This window comes from Lithobates pipiens, unplaced genomic scaffold, assembly GCF_037356315.1.
Source record: "Lithobates pipiens isolate NorthernLeopardFrog02 unplaced genomic scaffold, aLitPip1_a1.2 Scaffold_37, whole genome shotgun sequence".
In the NCBI taxonomy this organism is placed as follows: domain Eukaryota; kingdom Metazoa; phylum Chordata; class Amphibia; order Anura; family Ranidae; genus Lithobates; species Lithobates pipiens.
The window spans coordinates 19,674,978-19,699,416 of NW_027507825.1; the positions used below are offsets into that span (position 1 = coordinate 19,674,978).

A 24,439-nucleotide genomic window follows, 5' to 3' on the forward strand; every position below is an offset into this window, starting at 1 on the left:
AAATTTTCGGTATTTTTTTATTTGTTTAGCAAAAAATAAAAACCGTAGAGCTGATCAAATACCACCAAAAGAAAGCTCTATTTGTGGGAAAAAAATGATAAAAATTTCATTTGGGTACAGTGTAGCATGACCGCGCAATTGTCATTCAAAGTGCGACAGCGCTGAAAGCTCAAAATTGGTCCGGGCAGGAAGGTGTTTAAGTGCCCGGTATTGAAGTGGTTAATCTAGGCTTACCTGTAGGTCAAAGTGTGTTGTAAGGGTTTACAACCACTTTTAGGATTTAGAGATGTGTGCAAACCTGATCACCAACTACAAGAGACGTCTGACCTCTGTGGTTGCCATCAAGGGTTTATCCACAAAGTACCAAGTCATGTTTTGCTTGGGGATCAAATACTTATTTTACTCACTGAATAGCAACTCAATTTATAACATTTTTATCATGTGTTTATTCTGGATTTTTTTTTTTATTCTATAATTAAAATACACCCAAGATAAAAAAAAAAAATGATAGACCCTTAATTTCTTTATAAGTGGGCAAACTTACAAAATCTGCAGAGGATCAAATAATTATTTTCCCCGCTGTAAATCAGTTCTGCATCTACTTCCATCCAGTGATTTTTTTTTTAGAAGGGTCCGTGTCCTGAGCCGAGATGAGCAGAGGAGTGATTATGAATACATGAGCACAGCACCGTCTTTATAAAGTGGCTTTGGACACACTGCAGTATTTATACAGCACCAGACACGCCGACAATGGCGTGACAATGGTTTACACAGCGATACAAGACGGGATTAAACTGTCCACGCAATAAGCGGAGAACTGAACAGTGAGAAAAAATATGTAAGGTTGTAAAACCAGCATGTAAGATGAGGAAAAGCAGCCGGTGTGTATAATTTACCGCACATGAATAACTTGTGTAACTGCGAAAGACAGCCAATCAAATACTGCCCTTCACCGCCCTCCCTCCTCTACAAAAACGTTTCCTGGAATCTAACAGGTCACCAAGGCCAACACAGAGTTCAATTAATATAGAGCCTTCTTTATACCCTATTCATAAAAAAATAAAAATAAAAGGATTTTCTTCTTGTACATTGAGGGACACAAAAAGTAATATACTTTATGGTTATACTGCCTCCTACAGGAGGATTTAACACTAGCACAAAAAAAGACCTCTGACTTCCTGAGTCCCTCAGTGGACTCCGAAAAATGGATTTTACGGTGATTACAAAATATCCTTTTTTCTTTTTAGACTATTGAGGGACACAGGAAGTCATTTTTTTTTTTTTTTTTTACTAGTGTCCAGTCCTTCTATAGGCAGCAGTATAACCCAACAGAATGACTTCCGGTGTCCCTTCTTAGTGGTCTCCGAGAAAAGGATTTCACGGTGTGTACAAAAATCCTTTTATATTCATCATCTATTAAAGGACAAAGGAAGTCAGATACTGTCAATTTCTTTGTCCAATCCTTCTGTAGGCAGCGGTATAACCCAACAGTATATGACTTTCTGAGTCTCACAGTGGATGTGAAAAAAAGGGTTTTAAGGAGAGTACAAAAAAAAAAAAGATTTTTGTAAGTTAACGGAAAGTCCTTTTCTCCAGTTGTTCATTGGAGAATGCATTCGTCAAGATCTAGGTAGAGCTGTTGCCACCAGGACAGGGTCACCAAATGTATTAAACAAAGGGCAAGATTACTGTCCTTCAGAATTCATGGAGGCCGTGCTGAGGCCAGTGGGAGTAGAAAATGCCCAAGCTTTAGTGGGAATAGACTATGTCTCAAGCTTGGTGGTCATGGGGATTAAAAAATTACATAACCCCTGCGCCATTAGGCAGAGGAATAGTTCTCCATCAATGGTATTAGTGGGAGGAATAGTGCCCCATCATTGGAGTCAGTGGGAGGAATAGTGCCCCATCATTGGAAGGAATAGTGCCCCATCATTGGAAGGAATAGTGCCCCATCATTGGAAGGAATAGTGCCCCATCATTGGAAGGAATAGTGCCCCATCATTGGAAGGAATAGTGCCCCATCATTGGAGTCAGTGGAAGGAATAGTGCCCCATCATTGGAGTCAGTGGAAGGAATAGTGCCCCATCATTGGAGTCCGTGGAAGGAATAGTGCCCCATCATTGGAGTCCGTGGAAGGAATAGTGCCCCATCATTGGAGTCAGTGGAAGGAATAGTGCCCCATCATTGGAGTCCATGGAAGGAATAGTGCCCCATCATTGGAGTCAGTGGGAGGAATAGTGCCCCATCATTGGTATCAGTGGGGAGGAATAGTGCCCCATCATTGGAGTCAGTGGGAGGAATAGTGCCCCATCATTGGAGTCAGTGGGGAGGAATAGTGCCCCATCATTGGTATCAGTGGGAAGCAATAGTGCCCCATCATTGGCGTCAGCGGGGAGGAATAGTGCCCCATCATTGGCGTCAGTGGGAGGAATAGTGCCCCATCACTGGCGTCAGTGGGAGGAATAGTGCCCCATCATTGGCGTCAGTGGGAGGAATAGTGCCCCATCATTGGCGTCAGTGGGAGGAATAGTGCCCCATCATTGGCGTCAGTGGGAGGAATAGTGCCCCATCACTGGCGTCAGTGGGAGGAATAGTGGCCCATCACTGGCGTCAGTGGGAGGAATAGTGGCCCATCATTGGTGTCAGTGGGAGGAATAGTGGCCCATCATTGGTGTCAGTGGGAGGAATAGTGCCCCATCACTGGCGTCAGTGGGAGGAATAGTGGCCCATCATTGGCGTCAGTGGGAGGAATAGTGCCCCATCACTGGCGTCAGTGGGAGGAATAGTGCCCCATCACTGGCGTCAGTGGGAGGAATAGTGCCCCATCACTGGCGTCAGTGGGAGGAATAGTGCCCCATCACTGGCGTCAGTGGGAGGAATAGTGGCCCCATCACTGGCGTCAGTGGGAGGAATAGTGCCCCATCACTGGCGTCAGTGGGAGGAATAGTGGCCCATCATTGGTGTCAGTGGGAGGAATAGTGTCTCATCGTTGGTATCAGGGGGAAGAATAGTACCCAGTCATTTATATCAGTGGAAAAAATAGTGCCCTATCATTTGTGTTAGTGGGAGGAATGGTGACCCAGTGCTGGAGTCAGTGAAAGGATTGGTGTCTCATCAACGGTGTCAGTGGGAGCAACTGTGCATCACTAATCGTGTCAGTGGGAGGAATAACGGCTCGTATCAGTGGGAAGAACAGTGCCCCAAGGGCCAGATAAATTCAAGAAAAGGGCCACATTTGGCCTGCGAGCCCCAATTTGAAGAGCACTGCTATAGGAGGTTGGACACTAGACAAAACTAAAGGCACAGCCCCATCTAGTAGCTTTAGCCCTGCATATGTGCTGAACATGGTCAGGAGTAGCAAGCATTAAAACCTATGACAGTGACCCGAGGGAAACATCATCTAGGAAATCAACTTAACGGACAACAACCCAACACAAAGAGAGGGATCTGTATCCTCCAATGAACCCCTGGAGAACAGGATTTTACATGGAGTACAAAAATGGTTATCCCTGCGTTCATTGGGGGACACAGTCCTTTATACCTGGGAAATCCAAAAACAGTCCTAAAAAGAGGAGTGGAAAGTAGACGCCAACCCTTTGCGTACAGGTGCCCAATCACACGGCCACCAGCCGGACCTCAGATACTGGTATCAGCAGATGTTGAAACTTTCAGGGTCTACTTTAACCAGAGTATTCAACAAGCAATTGCACACAATGCATTACAAGTGTCACATCGCAATGTAACAGGAACATGCTACTTACATATACAGTTTTGGCCATCCGCCGAGAACACGTAGCCAGGCACGCACTCACACCTGAAGCTTCCAGGCAGGTTCACGCAGCGGGTGTTCTGCCCACAGTTTTCAAGCTGTTCCTCACATTCCTCGATGTCTGGAGAGAAACACAAGCATTGTACACATCAGAGCCAAGTGGGGGGGTCTCTCTGCCATTGTCCGATTCCTGTGTCCCCTACTGCATGCTGTAGTTGCATTCTCCGACCCCCCCACACCACTCAGCAGTGACGTAGGGAATGGAGGAGAGAACCATAGCACGCTGCTGGAGACACGGGCATCCCACATTTCCAGAAGTGTTAAATGTGGGAGAAACTCATGGTGGCTGCAGAGCTGGAATAGAAGGGAGGAAGGAGACACAGGCTGTTGGGGGGGGGGGGGTGCAGATAAAAGCTCTTCCCTTGTAGGGGGTTGCCATCTGTATTTTCTTTGTATCCCTTACAGAGTTGCTTTCATTTTTGAATAGAAAGGAAAAGACATAACACCTTAGTCAAGTTTATCATTCCAGTCTGTGTCACCGCAGGGCGGCACAGTGGTGTAGTGGTTAGCACTCTCTCACCTAGCAGTAAGAAGGTCGCTGCTTTGAATCCCAACCACAACACTCCCTGCCTGGAGTTTGCATGTTCTCCCTGTGCCTGCGTGGGTTTCCTCCGGGTTCTCCGGTTTCCTCCCACACTCCAAAGACATGCAGGTGGGTTATTTGGCTTCTGTCCCAAATTGGCCCTAGTATATGAATGGGGACCTTGGATTGTTGGATCCTTGAGGGTAGGGACCGATGTGAGTGTGCAATGTACAGGGATAGGGACAATTGTAGACACTCACTCAGGTTGAACTGGATGGACGGGTGTCTTTATTCAACCTTACTAACTATGTAACCTTGTCTGACCCAGACACACAGGGTGTCACTGGAACAGGAAGTGGGGAGACAACTTCCTAACGGGGCCACAGACAACAATAAAACCTTGACTTTGGAACTGCCTGATGTGTGTATGATATCGCTGGACCCAGAGGAGTGAAAATTGGTTCTGATGGATATATTGTAAGGGGTGTTTTTCTTCAAAAAGAAACAGATCCTTGATATATAAAAAAAAAAAATATAGTGTGTGTGGACCCTGTTCTGGTCCTATGCTGCCTCTCTGACAGCGATCATGAAGACCCCTTTCACACCAGGGCGTTTTGCAGGCGCTATAGCGTTAGAAATAGCACCTGAAATCCGCCCTAAAAAAGCTGCACCATTGTTTGTAGTGTGAAAGCCCCGAGGGCTTTCACACTACAGCGGTGCGCTGGCAGGACGTCAGGGAAAAGTCCTGCCAGCAGCTTCTTTGGAGCAGTGAAGGACCGGGGTGTTTACCGCTCCTCCCCCGCTGCTCCCCATTGAAATCAATGGGGCAGCGCTGTAACACCGTCGGGAAAATGCCACTATTGCGGCGTATTGCTGGTGGTTTTAACCCTTTCTCGGCCGCTAGCGGGGGGGGGGGGGGAGCGCCCCGCTAGCAGCCGAAATGCGCCGCAAATACAGCAGTAAAATGCCGCTGAAAATAGCGGCGTTTTACCGCCCACGCTATCGGCGGTGTGGTGTGAAAAGGGTCTAAACGGTAAATTCTGGGATGTCTACTGAGGAGCGCCTGGTTCAAAAGTCCATTTCACTTAAAGTGGAGTTCCACTCCTAAAATTATTTTAGCATTTTTCTGTTGCATTAAAAACAATTAATAAAATCTGGAAAAATAAAAAAAAAATTTACTCACCTCTTAATGCTTGTTGCTAGGAGTCCCCCGTAATCTGCATCCTTACTCACCTTGGCTCCTTACATCACTTCCCTCGGCGCCCGAACGAAGAAAACCTCTCCCCCCCTCCCCCCAGGCAATCATCTGGGACATGTCACAGGTCCCAGATGATTGCGTGGCCAGTCTTGGCGCACGGCGCATCTTGCGCATGCGCAGTGGGCACCCGGTTGTGAAGCCACAGCTGGGCGCCCACAGATACAATGCCGGCGTCGCAGAGCAGAGGGGGATACGAGTGGGGCTTTGATCGCCCACATCGCTGGACCCTGGGGCAGGTAAGTGTCCGATTATTAAAAAGTCAGCAGCTTCAGTATTTGTAGCTGCTGACTTAATTATTTTTTTTTTTTTTTAAGCGGAACTCTGCTTTAAAGGACTTTTTGAAAAATTTAATGGTTAAGAGCATCAGATACTGTCAACACGCTTCGGGGGGGGAGAGTCTCCTCCCTCTTCAGGGCTTGAGCAGTCAATGTTAATAGAATCACAAAGGGATGGAAGTGTAGTTAATGCTCTTAAGTTCTTAACTTAAGAAATCTTTTCAGAAAGCCCTTTAAGTCAGCTGAACTATGATTGGAGTTGGACTTTAGAAAAAAAAAAAAAAAAAAAAAAAAAGCATAAACCCGACCATGAAAACCAGCTAAAGTTTATGAACAGGGGAGATTACTCCACTTATTGAACCTACCAGTGCAGTCTCGGCCGTCCCCCCGGTAGCCGGATGCGCAGACACAACTATAATTCAATCCGGTTGCTGGCTGGCACTGAGCTCTGGTGTCACACTGATGGGTGCCGTCAAAGCAGGGGTTAACTGGTGCCGGTTCCTGGGAAGAATCTGGTGGGTAAGAAGAAACATTTTAATGACCACCAACTTTATACATTCAGTAAGCAGTTCACCCAATTTCAAAATAAATTAAAGTGGAACCCCAGCCACAACCAATTGTGTTCTTTTTTTTTTTTTAGTGGGGAGGGTTTATAACCTTTGTTTGCGTTTTACCGTTAACGTGACCACAAAACCAACCAAAGGGTTGATCAACTTGTACCAAAATTATTTTTCATTTTATGAACCCTTTCCTGCCTACACAGTCGTTCCTTTATATAATTCTGAACACCCCGGAGGCTGAAGTACAGTTAGAGACATATATATATATATATATATATATATATATATATATATATATATATATATATCTCATACATATACATTATATATATATATAAAAAAAGATAGATATAGATATATATACACACACAATAAAATATATAATATATATTTTATATATATATATATATATATATATATATATATATATATATATATATATATATATATATAATACATACACACACACACAATAAATATATATATATATATAATTTTTTTTTTTTTTTTTTTTTTTTATATATGTGTATTCAGACAGGCACAATTTTAGATTTATATCCAGGTATTTACCAAAACATATTCAAGCTATAGTTATATAATGGATGTGGACTGATAGTGCACACCGTCTGGTTTAATTTGAGGTTATGTACATCCAAATCGGAGGAAGGGTTTAGGAACTACAACTCTTAAGAATAGCCAGCCCCCCCCCCCCTTTTTCAAGGAACCAAAAAAGTAATTGGACAATTGAATCAAAAGCTAGGTGTGAGCTTCTCCTTTTTTCATCAAGTAACCGATTCAGCCGCCGGAAGATTCTACCCCCTTCCTGACCAGACCACTTTTTGCGATTGTGCACTGCGTCGCTTTAACTGACAATTGCGCAGTCGTGCAACGTGGCACCCAAACAAAATTGACGTCCCCCCCCCCCCCCCACAAATAGAGATTTCTTTTGGTGGTATTTGATCGCCTCTGTGGTTTTTATATTTTTTGCACTATAAACATAAAAATAGTGACAATTTTGAAAAAGGAAAAAAAAAAAAAACGCACTATTTTTTTACTTTTTGCTATAATAAATATCCCACAAAAATATATAAAACTACTATTTTTTTTCCTCAGTTTAGGCTGATATATCTATATATTTTTGGTAAAAAAAAAATAAAAAAATTCGCAATAAGCGTATATTTGCAAAAAGTTAGAGCATCTACAAAATAGGGGATTAGTTTTATGGCATTTTTATTATTATTTTTTTTAACTAGTAATGGCGGCGATCTGCGATTTTTATCAGGACTGCGAAATAATATGCATTAAGATAAAAAATAAAAATAAAAACCTTCTGCCTTTACAATCACTTTAAGGCTTTAAAACCATTTTAAACAGCGAATGTGGGAATTATTTTAAAGAATAAAGATAGCGTTTTTGCGTCACTTTAAAAAGAACCAGGAGACGCTCAGTTCTGTTCATACTTATATACAGCTGCGGCCCGGGATCCAGCTGAGCGGAAACTTGTAAGTGCATAATTTATGTGAGAGCGACTTAATGACCAGGCCATTTTTTTGTGATATGGCACTGCGTCGCTTTAACTGACAATTGCGCGGTCGTACGACGTTGTACCCAAACAAAATGTATGTCCCCCCCAAAACACACACACACACACAAATTTTCTTTTGGTGGTATTTGAGCAATATGACAATTATTTTGACAAATATTTGACAATGTTGGGGGGAAAAGGGCAATATTTTTTACTTTTTGCTAGAATAAATGGCCCTCAAAAAAAAAAAAAAAAAAAAAAATGTATTTCTTACTCAGTTTAGGCCAATATATATTCTTCTAAATTTTTTTGGTAAAAAATAAATAAAAAAAAACATAAAAATAAGCGTATATTGATTGGTTTGTGCAAAAGTTATAGTGTCTAAAAAATAGGGGATAGATTTATGGAATTTTTTTTTTTTTTTACTAGTAATGGTGGGGATCAGCGATTTTTCTCAGGACTGCAACATTATGGCGGACAGATCGGACGCTTTTGACACACTTTTTTTAGGGACTAGTGATATTTCTACAGCGATCAGTGCTATAAAATTGCACTGATTACCGTATATATACTCGAGTATAAGCCGAGATTTTCAGCCTCTTCTTTGAGGCTGAAAGTGCCCCCCTCGGCTTATACTCGAGTCATCGCCGTCTGCCTGCCCGATCAGCGTGTCGTGCAGACAGACGGAGGCCATTCTACTATTCAAAAGCCGCGCCTCCCTGTCTGTGATAGGCGGAACACTCAATTTCCCAGCAGTCAGTGGTCCGCCTATCACGGACATCCGCTCATCCTCATACTACGGACGAGGATGAGCGGATGTCCGTGATAGGCGGAACACAGACTGCTGGTAAATTGAGTGTTCCGCCTATCACAGACGGAGACGCGGCTTTTGAACAGTGGAATGGCCGCCGAGGCGCCGACGCCGTCTGTCAGACGAGAAGAGCGGCGATCCTGGCATGGCAGAAGCACACAGGCTCGGGACGCAGGCTCGGGACGCCGGCGGGACGCAGGCTCGGGACGCAGGCTCGGGACACAGGTAGGCTGGACACACAAGGCTGCACACACAGGGATGGACGGACACACACACAGGGATGGATGGACACACACACAGGGATGGATGGACACACACACAGGGATGGATGGACACACACACAGGGATGGATGGACGGACACACACACAGGGATGGATGGACGGACACACAGGGATGGATGGACACACACACAGGGATGGATGGACGGACACACAGGGATGGATGGACGGACACACACACAGGGATGGATGGACGGACACACACAGGGATGGATGGACACACACACACACAGGGATGGACAGGCATGTCTCACCCTCGGCTTATACACGAGTCAATAAGTTTCCCAGTTTTTTTGGGGGCCTCGGCTTATATTCGGGTCGGCCTATACTCGAGTATATACGGTACTGTAAAAAGGACACTGGTAGGGAAGGGGTTAACACTAGAGGGGCGATCAAGGGGTTAAATGTGTTCCCTGGGAGGTGTTTAACTATGGGGGGAGGGGACTGACTGGAGGAGGAGACAGAGCGATCGCTGTTCCTAGTCACTAGGAACAGACGAACTCTCTACTCCCGTCAGAACGGGGATCTGTTGGCTTACATTGATAGATCCCCGTTCTGGCTTTCCGCGGAGCGATCATGGGTGGCTGGGAAACAATGCGGCCACTGATCATGCGCACCAGCCACGGCGCCGTGCGCGCGCACCCACTGTATGTATTGTCCGAACTGACGCACAGCTATGGCGATACGAGCAATAGAGCCAACCTGCCGCAGTATAAAATGATGACGGCTGGTCTTCAAGTGGTTAAAGAAAACCTTTTTCATTTTCATTACATGCCTTATTTTAGGCCCAGTGCTGTATATAATATGTTGCAAAACCACTACACAGAGCAGGTAAGTATAACATGTTTGTTATTTTTAAATTTTGTTGCTTCATAAGCGATGACCTCATTGGCATCACCGACAATTGACAAGACTTGATTTTTCAAGATTGGTTTTTTTTTTTTTATGACGAGTCAAAATTTGTTGGCCAAACAGCCTCTGCGTCCAATCAGACTCGAGCACTGTTTGGGTATTCTGATGGCTGACGGCTTGCGAGCTGAATGAAAAATCCACACGGGTAGAACCAGCTTTACACTGTTTGTAGAAACAAATAATAAATGTAATGCACAGAGCTGCAATCGTCTGCGTGTTTTATATCAGCTGGGAGTTCAGTTTTATAACTTTACAAAGTGCCCATCCCCCCATGGAGAGCCTCATTGCATCTTTCCATGGGGTCTGGTGGCCTCTGGCCTTCTCCAGCCCTGATCTTAATGAAGAGTTTATGGCCAACCCCTCCCCCCCCCCCTCCCAAGCAAGGCTTTCATTTACTGCGGCCTTTGTCACTTAAGACATTTCATTGCCTGCAGCCCCCTAACCAAAGGCTCTGTTTGATTTTCACAAGCATGTAATTTGCCCCGACACTTCCTACACGCTTTGTTCCTCTGACATTGTAAAAGGCGCGCCTATCAGCTCTTCTTTGTGTTGGCCTAATGAATGGAGGCACCCCTCTTCCAAGAGACTTTATGGAGAAGATTAGGTTGCTTGACTTCCTGACCCAAATTACTCATGCCCTCACTGAGCAGAAAGGGGGCTTTGTTACATGAAAAGAGGCAGAACAGGAGGACCTCCTCCGCCTGCTGCCAGCACACGAACACTAATAAAGCCGGGGGGAAAGCCTGCTGAGACCAAGGAAGCCAAAGAGGAAAAAAAAAAAACCCCCTGAATGATGGCACCGAGGCAAAGGACATGGAACAGCCACTTAAAGCGATTACTGTGAAGACGATTCCCTGGACTGAAACAAAACCTGCGGAGTGTTAAAGAGGTTTTCCACTATGGATAAAAAGAAGAAAAACTCTTCACATGATCCCCTGTACGTGGTCACCCCAACATCTCTGAGCGTGCAGGCTATCCATTTACTAAACATCGGTGACATCACTGAGAATGCAGCCTATCCATTCACTAGAGACCAGTGACATCACTGAGAATGCAGCCTATCCATTCACTGGAGACCGGTGACATCACTGACAATGCAGACTATCCATTCACTAGAGAGCAGTGACATCACTGAGAATGCAGCCTATCCATTCACTAGAGAGCAGTGACATCACTGAGAATGCAGCCTATCCATTTACTAGAAACCGGTGACATCACTGACAATGCAGCCTATACATTTACTAAAGACTGGTGACATCACTGACAATGCAGCCTATCCATTCACTAGAGACCAGTGACATCACTGAGAATCTAGCCTATCAATTCATAAGAGACCAGTGACATCACTGAGAATGTAGCCTATCCATACACTAGAGACCAGTGACATCACCGAGAATGCAGCCTATCCATTCACTAGAGACCAGTGACATCACTGAGAATGTATACTATCCATTCACTAGAGACCAGTGACATCACTGAGAATGCAGCCTATCAATTCATAAGAGACCAGTGACATCACTGAGAATGCAGCCTATCAATTCATAAGAGACCAGTGACATCACTGAGAATGTAGCCTATCCATACACTAGAGACCAGTGACATCACCGAGAATGCAGCCTATCCATTCACTAGAGGCCAGTGACATCACTGAGAATGGTCTCTAGTGAATGGTGGGGCTGCAGTGACATCACTGAGAATGTAGCCTATCCATTCACTAGAGATCAGTGACATCACTGACAATGCAGCCTATCAATTTACTAAAGACCGGTGACATCACTGACAATGAAGACTATCCATCACTGACAATGCGACCTATTCATTCACTAGAGACCAGTGGCCTTCACAAGTAGCTTAAAGAGGAATTAAACCCATACATAAAACAGTTACCTTTCTGGCACGTGCCAGAAATGTAACACTCCCCATTGGTTGTGCTCTCAACCTAACTGCCAAACCATCAAATGGCTGGTGTCATACCTGATCACATGTGCATCATCATGGCAGTTGTAGATTAAACAGAGGCCAAGATGAAAACGATAGGGGGGGGGGTTACTTCCACTTTAAACAAAATAAATGTATCATTCTCACTTACCATGTAAAGATCCAATATGGCTGGTAATGGCAAATCTAAGAACTTTCTCATCTTTATTATACATAGCAAACACCCGATCGACAGACAGCTTCAGCGCAGTGGGCGGGTACTTCTGGGCGTGGCCACACTCCTGGTAAGTAATGTTCTGCTTTAACCGGTAAGAGAATCTCTGGACGTCTCCGCTCTGCGAGGTGACTGTGTACTCCCTGTACGCCGTGGAGGTCACCACTGGGGACAGAACAAGAAAAGATCGCTTTAATTATACATATAAAAAGGATGACGTTCTTTTAGCTTAATTTTTATTTTTAAACTAGCCACATAACATAACTGATTTTGTAAAAAAACAAAAAAAAACTAAATAATAAAAAAAAAAAAAGGATGGCATTCCTATGGCTCTAACTTTCCTACAAATATGAAACATTTTAAAACCCCTTAGTTTCTGGCCAATACTTTTCAGGCAGCTGTTTGATATCTGAGCAAGTCTGAACCAGAACAAAGTAAAACCGTTGACAAGAACCACAGAGGGGTAATGATTTCCACCCTAAAGTGAATTTACAACATACTGTATACTTACCAATCATCTTTCTGTTCAGTAAGCAAAAGAATAAAAATACCCGGTATTCACAAGTATGGGACAGCATGTGATTGTCACCACTTCCTCAGCCCTGTGAAAGCTCCAAATCACTTCCTCTTACCTGAAAGTATTTATTCTTCACTCCCAACAGCTTAATAAGGCGGTATGTACAGCTGTGGAAGGTGGAAGTTAATTAAACTCCACTTTGACCCCTTTCACACCACGGCGCCCATAGCGTCGGCGGTAAAACGCCGTGATTTTTAGCGGCGTTTTACTGTCAGATTTGCCGAGCATTTCAGCCACTAGTGGGGGGGGGGGGGGGGGGGGGTAAAAGGGGGGGGGGTAAAAGAAAAAGGTTAAAACCCCCGGCAATACGCCGCAATGGCAGCATTTTGCCGGCAGTATTACAGCGCTGCCCCATTGATTTCAATGGGGAGCAGCGGTGGAGGAGCAGTAAACGCACCGCTCCGTTACCGCTCCAAAGAAGCTGCTGGCAGGACTTTTCCCTGACGTCCTGCCAGCGCACCGCTGTAGTGTGAAAGCCCCAAGTGGTTATTAAAAAAAAAAAAAGTCTAATATCAAGAGCAACTACAGAATTTCCTGGTGGAGTTGATCTACATTTTTGAGACAAGATTTGCCTCTCAATGGGCTGCAAATTGCCTTGAGAGTGTTGTCCAGAGTTGCCAACCTCCCGCAGCATATTTTACTGACAAAACAAGGAAAATTTATTGGCGGAGCACTTTTTTTTTTTACTGGCAAACTGAGAAATGACAGAACTATTAAAAACCAACACATTGAATATTTTAACAGTATAAACATGATATGGAAAAACTGACAATACCCATAACAAAGTCATTTGCTTGATTTACACCTAAAACGTCAACACAGCATGAAATGATCAGTCCCTGATATTCACTGGCAGTTATAAAAAAATAAATAAAAAACACAGATTTTTACAAACTGTCAGTAAATTCACTGGTGGTTGGCAACCCTGACTTTGTCTAAAGTCAAAAATTTGCACACCAAGGCACCCATCTTATGGGAAGCTCCTGGGGTGCCCTACAGCAACACAATGTCAAGGAATCGGTTTAGACTTTCAAACAGCGTTATCCGGGGTTAGCTGTTGTAGTTGAAGTAGGTGACAGGGGTACTCTAACACAGGGGTTGTATGCAAAGCATTCTGTAATAGGTTAAGATACCCCAGTGAGAGTGCCCGGACCCAGGAGCCGATAGCCCTGAGCACTGTGACATCACTGTTCCCCCGGGCCAACAATACAGCCAAGTTTAACTTCTGTAAAAGAAGAGGAATTTGTTGGGGGTTGGAGCGTAGTTAAAGGGATCATGTGCAGGTCGGGGGACCTTTGCAGTGACAATGTCACAACTCCCTATTAAAGTTGGGGTACAGCCTCAAGGTTTAGGCATAGAATGCATTAAGGTGAAAAACCTTCTGTTCTGCAGCTCCCCCTAGACACCCCCCCCACACCTTTTACTTACCTGAGCCCAATCAAATCCAGTAATGTGCAATAGAGTAGCGGCTCCCGCTTCTGTCTCTCTCCTCACTGGACAGATTGCTAGCAGGAGCCATTGGCTCCCACTGCTGTCAATCAAATCCAGTGACACGGGAGCAGGGTAGAAGGGCCAATACCTGCTGTCTGTGTCAACACACGGGTGCCCCCAGAGAAAGTGGCTTTCCCTGGGGGCACCTGATGAAGAGGAGGGGCCTAGAGCGCAAGCAAGGGGACCCTAGAAGAAGAGGATTGGGGGTGCTCTGTGACCCAAAAACGATTGCACAGAGTCGGTAAGTATAGGCATGTTTGTTATTTAAAAAAAAAAAAAACACACGAGGGTTTACAACCCCTTTAACCAGTTCCCGACCAGCACACACCGATGTACGCCGGCAGAATGGCACGGGCAGGCATATTGGCGTACAGGTACGTCCAATCTTTAATGCCGCCCTTTAATGCTCACGTGCTGGTCGGGACCCCCGAGTCCGGTCGCGGTCGGGTCCCGCAGACTGGATCGCCGCGGGCATACCAGCGATCGTCTCACGAGGTGCCTGAACAGAGAGATGCCGTTGTAAACAGCATCTCCCCGTTCTACCTAGCAACTAGTGACGCCGATCTCTGCTCCATATGATTGGAGCAGAGATCAGTGTTCACTAAATGAAAGCCCAGCCCCCAACAGTTAGTAACACGCCCCTAGGAAGACTTAACCCCTACACAGCCACCCACTGGTTAACCCCTTCACTGCCAGTGTCATTTACACAGGAATCACTGCATTTATATAGTATAAATGACAATGGTCCCAAAAACGTGTCAAAAATGTCCGATGTGTCCGCCATAATGTCGCAGTCACAATAAAAATCGCTGATCGCCGCCATTACTAGTAAACAAAAATAAATTATTAATTAAAATGCCATAAAACTATCCCCTATTTTGTAAACGCTATAACTTTTGCGCAAACCAATCAATAATCGCTTATTGCGATTTTTTTTTACCAAAATTATGTAGAAGAATACGTATCGGCCTAAACTGAGGGAAAAAACGTTTTTTATATATTTTTGGGGGATATTTATTATAACAAGAAGTAAAAAAAAATAATGCGTTTTTTAAAAATTGACGCTCTATTTTTGTTTATAGCGCAAAAAATAAAAACCACAGGGGTGATCAAATACCACCAAAAGAAAGCTCTATTTGTGGGGGGAAAAGGGCGTCAATTTTGTTTGGGAGCCACATCGCACGACCGCGCAATTGTCAGTTAAAGCAACGCAGTGCCGAATCGCAAAAAGTGGTCTGGTCTTTGGCCAGCAAAAATGGTCCGGGGCTGAAGTGGTTAATTTAACCCACTCATAGACTGTAAAATGAGTGGGGGGTTCTGCAAAGTAAGCCAGGCTCTAAGATACTGCACAGTTTTGCCAATCTAACATGTTTCAGGCAGGGGTGGACTGACCATTTGGCCACTCGGGCACTGCCCGAGGGCCCCAGGCCACTAGGGGGCCCCATCAGGGTTGCCAGCCTCAGTAAAACCAGGGACAGTATGTAAAAAATCAGTGTTTTTTTTTTTTTTTTACATCCGTCTCTGAAATGTCCCTTACCGACATCCTTTTGGTCTAAAAATCCCAAGATTATAGCTGCCCCACCTCTCCAGTACCTTCTCAGCCAATAGAAACATGTCTGTGTATATTGTGTGTACTGTGTGATTGTATACTGTGTGGCCCCATAATCTCTGATTGCCTGGGTTCCCCATAATCTCCTATTGCCCGGGGGCCCCATGGGTTGTCAGTCCACCCCTGGTTTCAGGTATTACTCGAGTTTATGTATCTTAAAGGAGAAGGGTAGCGTATGGAGGATAACAATATCAATGGGGACAGAAGTGATGGAAAAGTTCTCCAACTGGATCACAGAGTGCAATAAAACATCACTAAAGTTCAACTTTTAGATTGTAATCTGTAAAAAAAGCAGGGCCCTCCGATCTCTCTTCTATTGAATATTATCTCTGTACCATCTCCCTCCATTTTCTAAAGAGCTGCACGAACTGCGGGCACTTTTTGAATCCCGTATACCGTATATACTCGAGTATAGGCCGACCCGAATATAAGCCGAGGCCCCCAATTTACCCCCAAAAAAACTGGCAAACTTATTGACTCGTGTATAAGCCGAGGGTAAGACATGCCTGTCCATCCCTGTGTGTGTGTCCGTTCATCCCTGTGTGTCCGTCCATCCCTGTGTGTCCGTCCATCCCTGTGTGTCCGTCCATCCATCCCTGTGTGTGTGTGTGTCCCTCCATCCATCCATCCCTGTGTGTGTGTGTCTCCATCCATCCATCCATCCCTGTGTGTGTGTGTCTCCATCCATCCATCCATCCCTGTGTGTGTGTGTATCCATCCGTGTGTGTGTGTGTGTGTGTGTGTGTGTGTGTGTGTGTGTGTGTGTGTGTGTGTGTGTGTGTGTGTGTGTGTGTGTGTCCAGCCTACCTGTGTCCCGAGCCTTTGTCCCGAGCCTCCGTCCCGTGCCTTGCCTCCTTGCCTCCGTGCCTTGCCGCCGTGCCTTGCCTCCGTCCCGTCCCGTCCCGTGCCGTGCCTTGCCTTGCCTCCGTCCCGTGCCCTCTTCGTCGGCGCCTCGGCGGCCATTGTAAAATTCAAAAGCTGCGCCGCCGCCTTCGCCTGTGATAGGCGGAACACTGAATTTCCCAGCAGCCTGTGTTCCGCCTATCACGTACATCGTATCATCCTCGTCCGTAGTACGAGGATGATACGATGTCCGTGATAGGCGGAACACAGGCTGCTGGGAAATTCAGTGTTCCGCCTATCACAGGCGAAGGCGGAGCCGGAGGCGCGGCTTTTGAATCATAGAATGGCCGCTGTCTGTCTGCTCGACACGCTGATCGAGCAGGCAGACAGCGATGACTCGAGTATAAGCCGAGGGGGGCACTTTCAGCCTCAAAAAAGAGGCTGAAAATCTCGGCTTATACTCGAGTATATACGGTAATAACAAAAATAACAACGTCTTTCCCATTCTACTTAAAGTTAACGGATTAAAAAAAAAAAAAAAAAAAAAATAAGTGAGACACTAACAGAGTTAAACACTTTTGCTTATATAATAGCTAGAAATCCCTTGCAATTCAAAACAGCCAAAACCCGACCCACGTCACTTACCTGATCCAGAATACTGGTAGATCTCATAGTATGGAGCGATTTGCACCGTCGAGGTCTCTGGGATGTATGGAATCTTCCCCCTAATCGTAGTCTGTACATGGATATAGTTATCTGAATCAAAGCCGTCTGCGGTTTGTCTGACGTGAATGACTTCTTCTCCCGGGGAAAACACCGCTTCTATGTTGTGAACAAACTTTGCCCCTGAACAATGGGTGAAAAGAAGATATTAGTCACACTGGAGAGCTGCAGAACGATAGGACCACATACTGTACCTTGCTAGAACTGTGACCCATCACTCCGTCTCACCTATGGTCATGCAACTTCTCGGTGATGACGTTACGGGGCCATTCCCACCACTGTGCTTTCATCACAAGCATTTTATAATCTTTTTTTCATGTTTGCTATCTATTTTTTAATTACATTTTTTATGCTTTTGCTCAAAGCCAGGAAAGGCCACAACAACCGAACACAATGCAGCTCATGAAAAGTGCTAAAATAAAACCCCACTAACAATGAGTGTGAAGCCACAAAAGTCTAAGACAGCCCTTAAAATGGTTGTAAACCCTTATGCTACGCACACACGACAGGACTTAAGTCCGGCAGACTTTCGACGGAGTTCTGACAGAGTTCTGACGGACTTTCCGATTGAACGGACTTGGCCACACACAATCACACCAAAGTCCGACGGATTCGAACGTGATGACGTATGACTGGACTAGAATAAGGAAGTTCATAGCCAGTAGCCAATAGCTGCCCTAGCGTCGGTTTTAGTCCATCAGACTAGCACACACACGAGCGGATTTCTGGGTCCGGCAGAGTCCTGTCGGAAAAATTTGAAACATGTTCCATTTCTAAAGTCTGTCAGACTTTTGCAAATCAAAAGTCCGCTGCAGCCCACACACGTTCGAATACTCTGCCGGAATCATTCCGTCAGACTTTTGATGTTGAAAAGTCTGGTCGTGTGTACGGGGCATTACAAACCACTTTGACCTACAGGTAAGCCTAGATTAAGGCTTACCTGTAGATCCAAGAAATATCTCCTAAACCTATACGGTTTAGGAGATATTTCCCCGAAGACAGCCACCGCTGTCTGCGGCGCATGCGCCGTAGTCACCGGCGAGCAGGCGTACTGGGCAGGTCGCAGATAGGAGATATTTACTAAAAGAGTCACAGCTTTTCTACGGCGCATGCGCCGTCGACAGCGGTAGGCGCACTATCGCCATTAGCAGCATGCCGCTGCTAACGGCGATAAGCCGTTAGTGGCGGCTCCCGTGCGCGAGTGATGTCATCGCTGCTCCGGCGCTGTGAGTGGCCAGAGCAGCGATACCCGGAAGAAGATGGACGATCCGGACTACATGGGACATCAGTGACATCGCTGGCTCCTGTGTCAGGTGACACATAATGGATTACTATGCAATGCGATGCACAGTAGTCCATTATGCTTTACCTTTGCAGGGAGACAAAGAGGAAGAAAACCCATCAGGGTTTACTTCCTCTTTAAAGTGGACCAAGAGTTGAGCAAGATCCCCAACAATGCAACCCCTAACAAAATCTTTTTTACTGCAGAAACCACTGGACCATGATCGCTGAGTAGCAAGCCTATGATGACACAAGTGAGGTCAGAGTTCAGGTACAGCTGTCGATTTCCTGATCTTTCCTTTCAGCGGATTATGGAGACAAATACAGTCAGGCCATCTGGACCCAGCAGGGTAGAAGAGTTTTTGCGGTAAAGAATGTGGGTGTGTGTATTATACTTTATATGCAGTTAGGTCCATATATATTTGGACACAGGCACAATTTTCATACTTTTGGCTCTGTATACCACCTGAATAAAATTAAAACGAAACAATCAACATGAATTTGAAGTGCAGACTTTCAGCTTTAATTCAAAGGGTTGAACATAAATATCATGTACAAATTTTAGGAACTGCAACCATTTTTATATACAGTTCCCCCATTTTCAGTGGCTCAAATGTAATTGGGCAAATTAATATAATCATAAATAAAATGTTCATTTTTAATATTTTGTTGAGAATCCTTTACTGGCAATGACTGTCTGAAGTCTGGAACCCATGGACATTACCAAAGACTGGGTTTCCTCCCTTATAATGCTTTGCCAGGCTCTAACTGCAACTGTTTTCAGTTGATCTTTGTGGGTTTTTCTGCCTGTAGTTTTGCCTTCAGAAAGTGAAATGCTCAATTGGATTGAGATCAGGATATTGACTCGGCCATTGCAGAATATTCCACCTCTTTTCCTTCAAAAGCTCTTGGGTCGCTTTTGCAGTGCATTTTGGATCATTGTCCATCTGTACTGTGAAGCGCCGTCCAATCAACTTTGCTGCATTTGGCTGAATCTGGGCTGACAGTATAAAAGATAAACCCAATGGTTATCATCTGATCTGCACCATCTGGAGCCTCTTTCCTTTTTCCCCCTTTTTTTATTTGCGGACCATCCCCTGCATTTGGGGTTGGCACCCCAACGTGACTAATTGGAGCTCATCGTCCTGGGAGACGCATACCACAGCCTTTCAACATTGGAAGTCCTCCTAATCTGGAAACAGCTGAGCCACCAGTTCTGACTACCATCAACTTACCATTGGTTCCATTTCTGGACCTTAAGCGCTGTTGACTCAACCGTCGTATGACAGATGAGTCCCCCCTCTCTGGTAAGAGTATTTCATCTTTTTGTGAAGCCACTTCAGACAAGCCGTCACCTCTGGTTGTATCTGATTTACTGATTGTCTCATCTCCTCGTTGGGAAGATTAACCACAACATCTGTTTATTATTTAATATATGTGGACTATTTCACTGGGACTCACACTCTAGTTATTGATACTTTTGAGTACTTACACTTCCATTCCACATTTCATATTTTATTCCTCTAGTGAATTAACACTTGATTCCTTTCATGTACTGCATTTTGCATTTTTTATGTGTGATATACGGTCAGTTTCACTGCTGACATCTTTCCACTTATTGCAGCGCTACACTATCTGTTCCCTTGTATTCACTGAACTTTGTTTGAGTGTCAGCTGCTGTCTCACATTTACCTTTAGCTTTCCTTTATCATAGCGCAGTGTTTTCCCTTTAAAAATAACTCAAATTAAACCTGAGAGAGTGCAATTTCAGCCAATATCCAGTATATAACTATAGCTTAAAGCGGGAGTCCACCGGGACTCCGCGTTTTTTTTTTTAAAAGCCAGCAGCTACAAATACTGCAGCTGCTGACTTTTAAAATAGTGGCACTTACCTGTCCAGCGCGCCCGCGATGTCGGCACCCGAAGCCGATCTCTAGGTCGTCTGTCGGGTGCTGCCGCCGCCATCTTGGGTATGGGAATCAGGAAATGGAGCCTTTCGGCTTCATTTCCCGGTTCCCTACTTCGCATGCGCGAATCGCGCTGCGCAATAAGGACGCTCCCCGCTGCCCCTGGGATCTGTGTGTTTCCCAGCAGGCAGCGGGGCACTTGCGGGAAGGAGCGGGCACTTGCGGAAAGGGGCGTAAGTTACGTCCTTTTCCGCAGAGAGCTATCCCGGAAGTGGGTGCAGTTACCTGGATTATCCAGGTAACTGCACCCCCCTCCCCCCTGAAAGGTGACGATTGTGGCACCGGAGGGGGGGGAGGGTTCCGATGAGCGGAAGGTCCACTTTAGGGTGGACCTCCGCTTTAAATATGTTTTGGTAAATAGCTGGAAAAAAAATTGTGCCAGTGTCCAAATATATATGGACCTAACGGTATACATACATGCCACACAAACATAGCCATATTTTTATTTCACTTACCAGTAATACTGAATCCATTTTGATGTCCTGGTTTTTCCAAAGCAAAAAGCCAGCCAAAAAGGCCACCAATGGCCGTCAGTGGTGTCAGTGACCAGGAAGCGGGTTCAGGGACTTGGCTGATGGCTGTGTAGGCTCTTCCATCATTCACCACAATATATGCATGCAAGTCGATCCCTTCAAAGGTGACTGGTCTCTGTCCCACAAGCAGAGTCCCACGCACTTTCCCATTAACACGGTGTGGGGCTCCTGCAAATAAGGGAAGAGTTTCAAAAAAAATGTCAATTTAGTGGGTGTAAACTGAAGATACGAATTGTGGAGGTAAAGGAGTAAAAGCATAAGGTGAAGTGAAATTTACCCATAGGAGGAGGAGATAATCACAACCCAAACTATTCCATTACCAGCCATTGGTAAACACTAGGCGGTTGAGCAAGAGCAATGTACGGTATGCCCAGTGTATAATAATGTACAGATGCAAAGTAGTGATGGAAAATCAATAGCAGTGAATGGAAAAGGCAAAAAAAAAAAAAAGAGATGTGACGTACAGAAAGAGCAAAAAACGGCGACAGGGAGGAGAAGGTGAAAGAGAAGAGAAAAGAAGAGAGAGATATTTGGGGTAATAAGAGGAGAGAGGGAGAGGGAGGGGAAGGTGAGAGAGGAGAGGAATGGAGAGAGAAAGAGAGAAGTGAGAGACAGAGAAGAGGGAGAGAACAACAGAGAAAAAAAGTGAATAAAAGACAAGAGAGAAAGAAAAGAGCAAGAAAAGAGCAATAAAAGAGCAAAGAGAGAGAGGAAGAGAAAGAGGTAGAGAAGACGGAGACATGCCGGTAGGTTAATTGCCTCCTATCTAAATTGGCCCTAGTATGTGTATGTATGATTGTGAGTTAGGGACTTTAGATTGTAAGCTCATTGAGGGCAGGGACTGATTGGAAAGTACAATATATATGTGTAAAGCACAGTGGCCAAGTGATTAGCACTTCCACCTAGCAGCACTAGGGTTGTCGGTTCGAAATCCCAACCACGGCACCACCTGCCTGGAGTTTTCATGTTCTCCCTGTGCCTGCGTGGGTTTCCTCCGGGTACTACAGTTTCCTCCCACACTCCAAAGACATGCTAGTAGGTTCATTGGATCCTGTCTAAAATTGTCCCTGTGTATGTTTGAATGTGAATTAGGGACCTTAGATTGTAAGCTCCTTGAGGGAAGGAACTGATGTGATGTGTACAATATATATGGGAAGAGCTCTGTAAATTGACACCACTAATTAAGTACCTGTACTAAATAAATAATAAAGCACTGTGTAAATTGATGGTGCCATATAAGAACGGGAAATAGTGAGGGGAGAGAGAAACGTATACCAGGACGTGAAAGACAAACTAAGGGCTCAATTGCACGAGCTTTGATCCCTGAAAAGCATTAGGCTATAATGCTTTCTTGAGCCCCGCACTAGCAATGCCGCAATTGCGCGCGGTTTGCAGAGCAACAGAGGGTGTAATTCCTGTGATGTGTATATCCTTGGCCTATCCAACTTAAGGGGGTAGCGGTTCTGGGTTGTTAGGGGCAATGAAAGTAAGAAAAAGAAAGAAAAGCAGAAAGGCAATAACAAAAAAAAAAAAAGGTCAGAAAAGGTACAGAGAAAATAAAAAAAGGTACAGAGAAGAGAAATAAATAGGACATATAAGGTTGAGGACAAAAAGTGGGCAAGACCAAATAAAAGTAAAAAAGACGTAAAAGCAAGAGAAAGGAAAAGAGGGAAAGGCCAAAGTGAAAGAAAAAGGAGGGTAAGAAAACAGAAAGGCAAGTGAGAACAGAAAGAAAAAACTAGAGGGGAAAGGAAAGAGAAAGTGGAGAAAAAGAAAGTGAATAATGCAAAGTAAAAGTGAAAAGCAAAAGAAAAAAGAAACAGAAAGGCAAGAGACATAAAAGAGAAAGTGGAAGAAGGGCAACTAGATTAAACACAAAGTAACGGTGGCACATCCAGCTACACAACAGATCACCTTTTGGTAGGCAGTGTACGCCATTGCCATAGTAGCTGTCCTGGCAGTGGCAGCAGAATCCGGTGGCGTAGTCTGTACAGAATGCGTTTGGAGAGCAGTACCCCGGCCTCCTGTCACATGTCTCTCTACTAACTGGGTTGAATGTGAGAACTGCAAGGAGGAAACAAACAGGAGCCAAACGTTATCAACAGTTTGTAATGTTATAATTCAGGAATACAAAGTACAAAGTTGTAATGGTCCTGATGGTAAAGTCTAACAACTCCCCCCCAGTGGTATCATTTACTGTTGTCCTGGCTTCTTTTTGCATCAAAAGAGGACAATTTAAGAAAGGGATAAAAGGCCAGGCACCACGGAATAGAGGCCGGGCTGTGTCTTCAAGCCCAGAGTCAACCAAAATGGCGCTGTACAATATAATCTGAAGCCCCATACACACTATCAGATTTTCTGCTGAGATTTACCAAAACCATGTAGTGCAACGGCCTGCCTGATTGCATACACATTGAAACTCCAAAGTTTTGACCTCATATTATATGGTTTTGGTAAATCTGAAGGAAAAAAAAAAATCTGCAGAAAATCTGATAGTGTGTATGGGGCTTTATGCCTGGCTTTACCCCAAACAATATTACAAGTTTGAATCTAGTTCTCTGTAAGAAAATGGCACAAGAATGCAGAATGTTTCTTTGGGAAGTGTTTTGTTGTGTGTGTAGCTGAAGGGAGAAACTTCAAGGGAAGTTATGAATGGTTGGGGCCAAACTATAGTTTTTACGAAAGAGAGAACGAACATAAGAAAGGATTCCAAGAGCACTATGGGTTAGCTACAGAGAACTCAGCCCAACTATCTCCATTCAGGCAGCTTGACTTTTTATGAAACTTCAGAGTGAGCTGCCCAATAAGAGATGAGTCACTGCTCTAAATTTGATTACAAACTTAATCCAAGGTGCCCTTCGGTGGAATGAATAAATGGAATGGACAAAATTGTCAACTTCAGTCCAGTCTGTAGAGAGTGAACTTACAGTTTAAGTTCACCTTTACAGAAAACGCTGTAAGGTGAACTTACATAGGCCCCCCTCCTCGGTCCCGCTGACCTTTACCGCCGCAATCGCTGGTTCCAAGCCCTGGTATATCCACGTCAGGAGCCCAGGGCTTAGAAATCTTCTGAGGTGCCATTACATGGGTGGCGCTGACCAATCAGCAGCTGCATAGCCTGTCCTGTCAGCTATGGAGCAGACACGAGACTGGAGAGAGGATTGCTAGGCCCCGGGCTCCTGGCGCGGATATACCGGGGCATAGAACCAGCGATTATGGCAGTACAGGTCTGTGGGACCGGGAGGGGGAGGGGGGGGGGACCTGTGTAAGTTCACCTTACAGATTTTTCTG

At 44.9% G+C, this 24,439-nt stretch overlaps 1 protein-coding gene across 1 annotated transcript in view; it reads right to left on the minus strand.

Moving 5' to 3' along the window:
* The window catches only part of NID2 (nidogen 2), a gene marked incomplete at its 5' end in the record, with an annotated part of 95,929 nt that overhangs the window by 48,873 nt on the left and 22,617 nt on the right, over window positions 1–24,439 (minus strand). Inside the window, 6 exon segments of the mRNA XM_077466799.1 lie at window positions 3,762–3,890; window positions 6,251–6,397; window positions 12,062–12,289; window positions 17,290–17,490; window positions 21,071–21,316; window positions 23,063–23,212. Coding sequence (XP_077322925.1) covers window positions 3,762–3,890; window positions 6,251–6,397; window positions 12,062–12,289; window positions 17,290–17,490; window positions 21,071–21,316; window positions 23,063–23,212 — 1,101 coding nt within the window.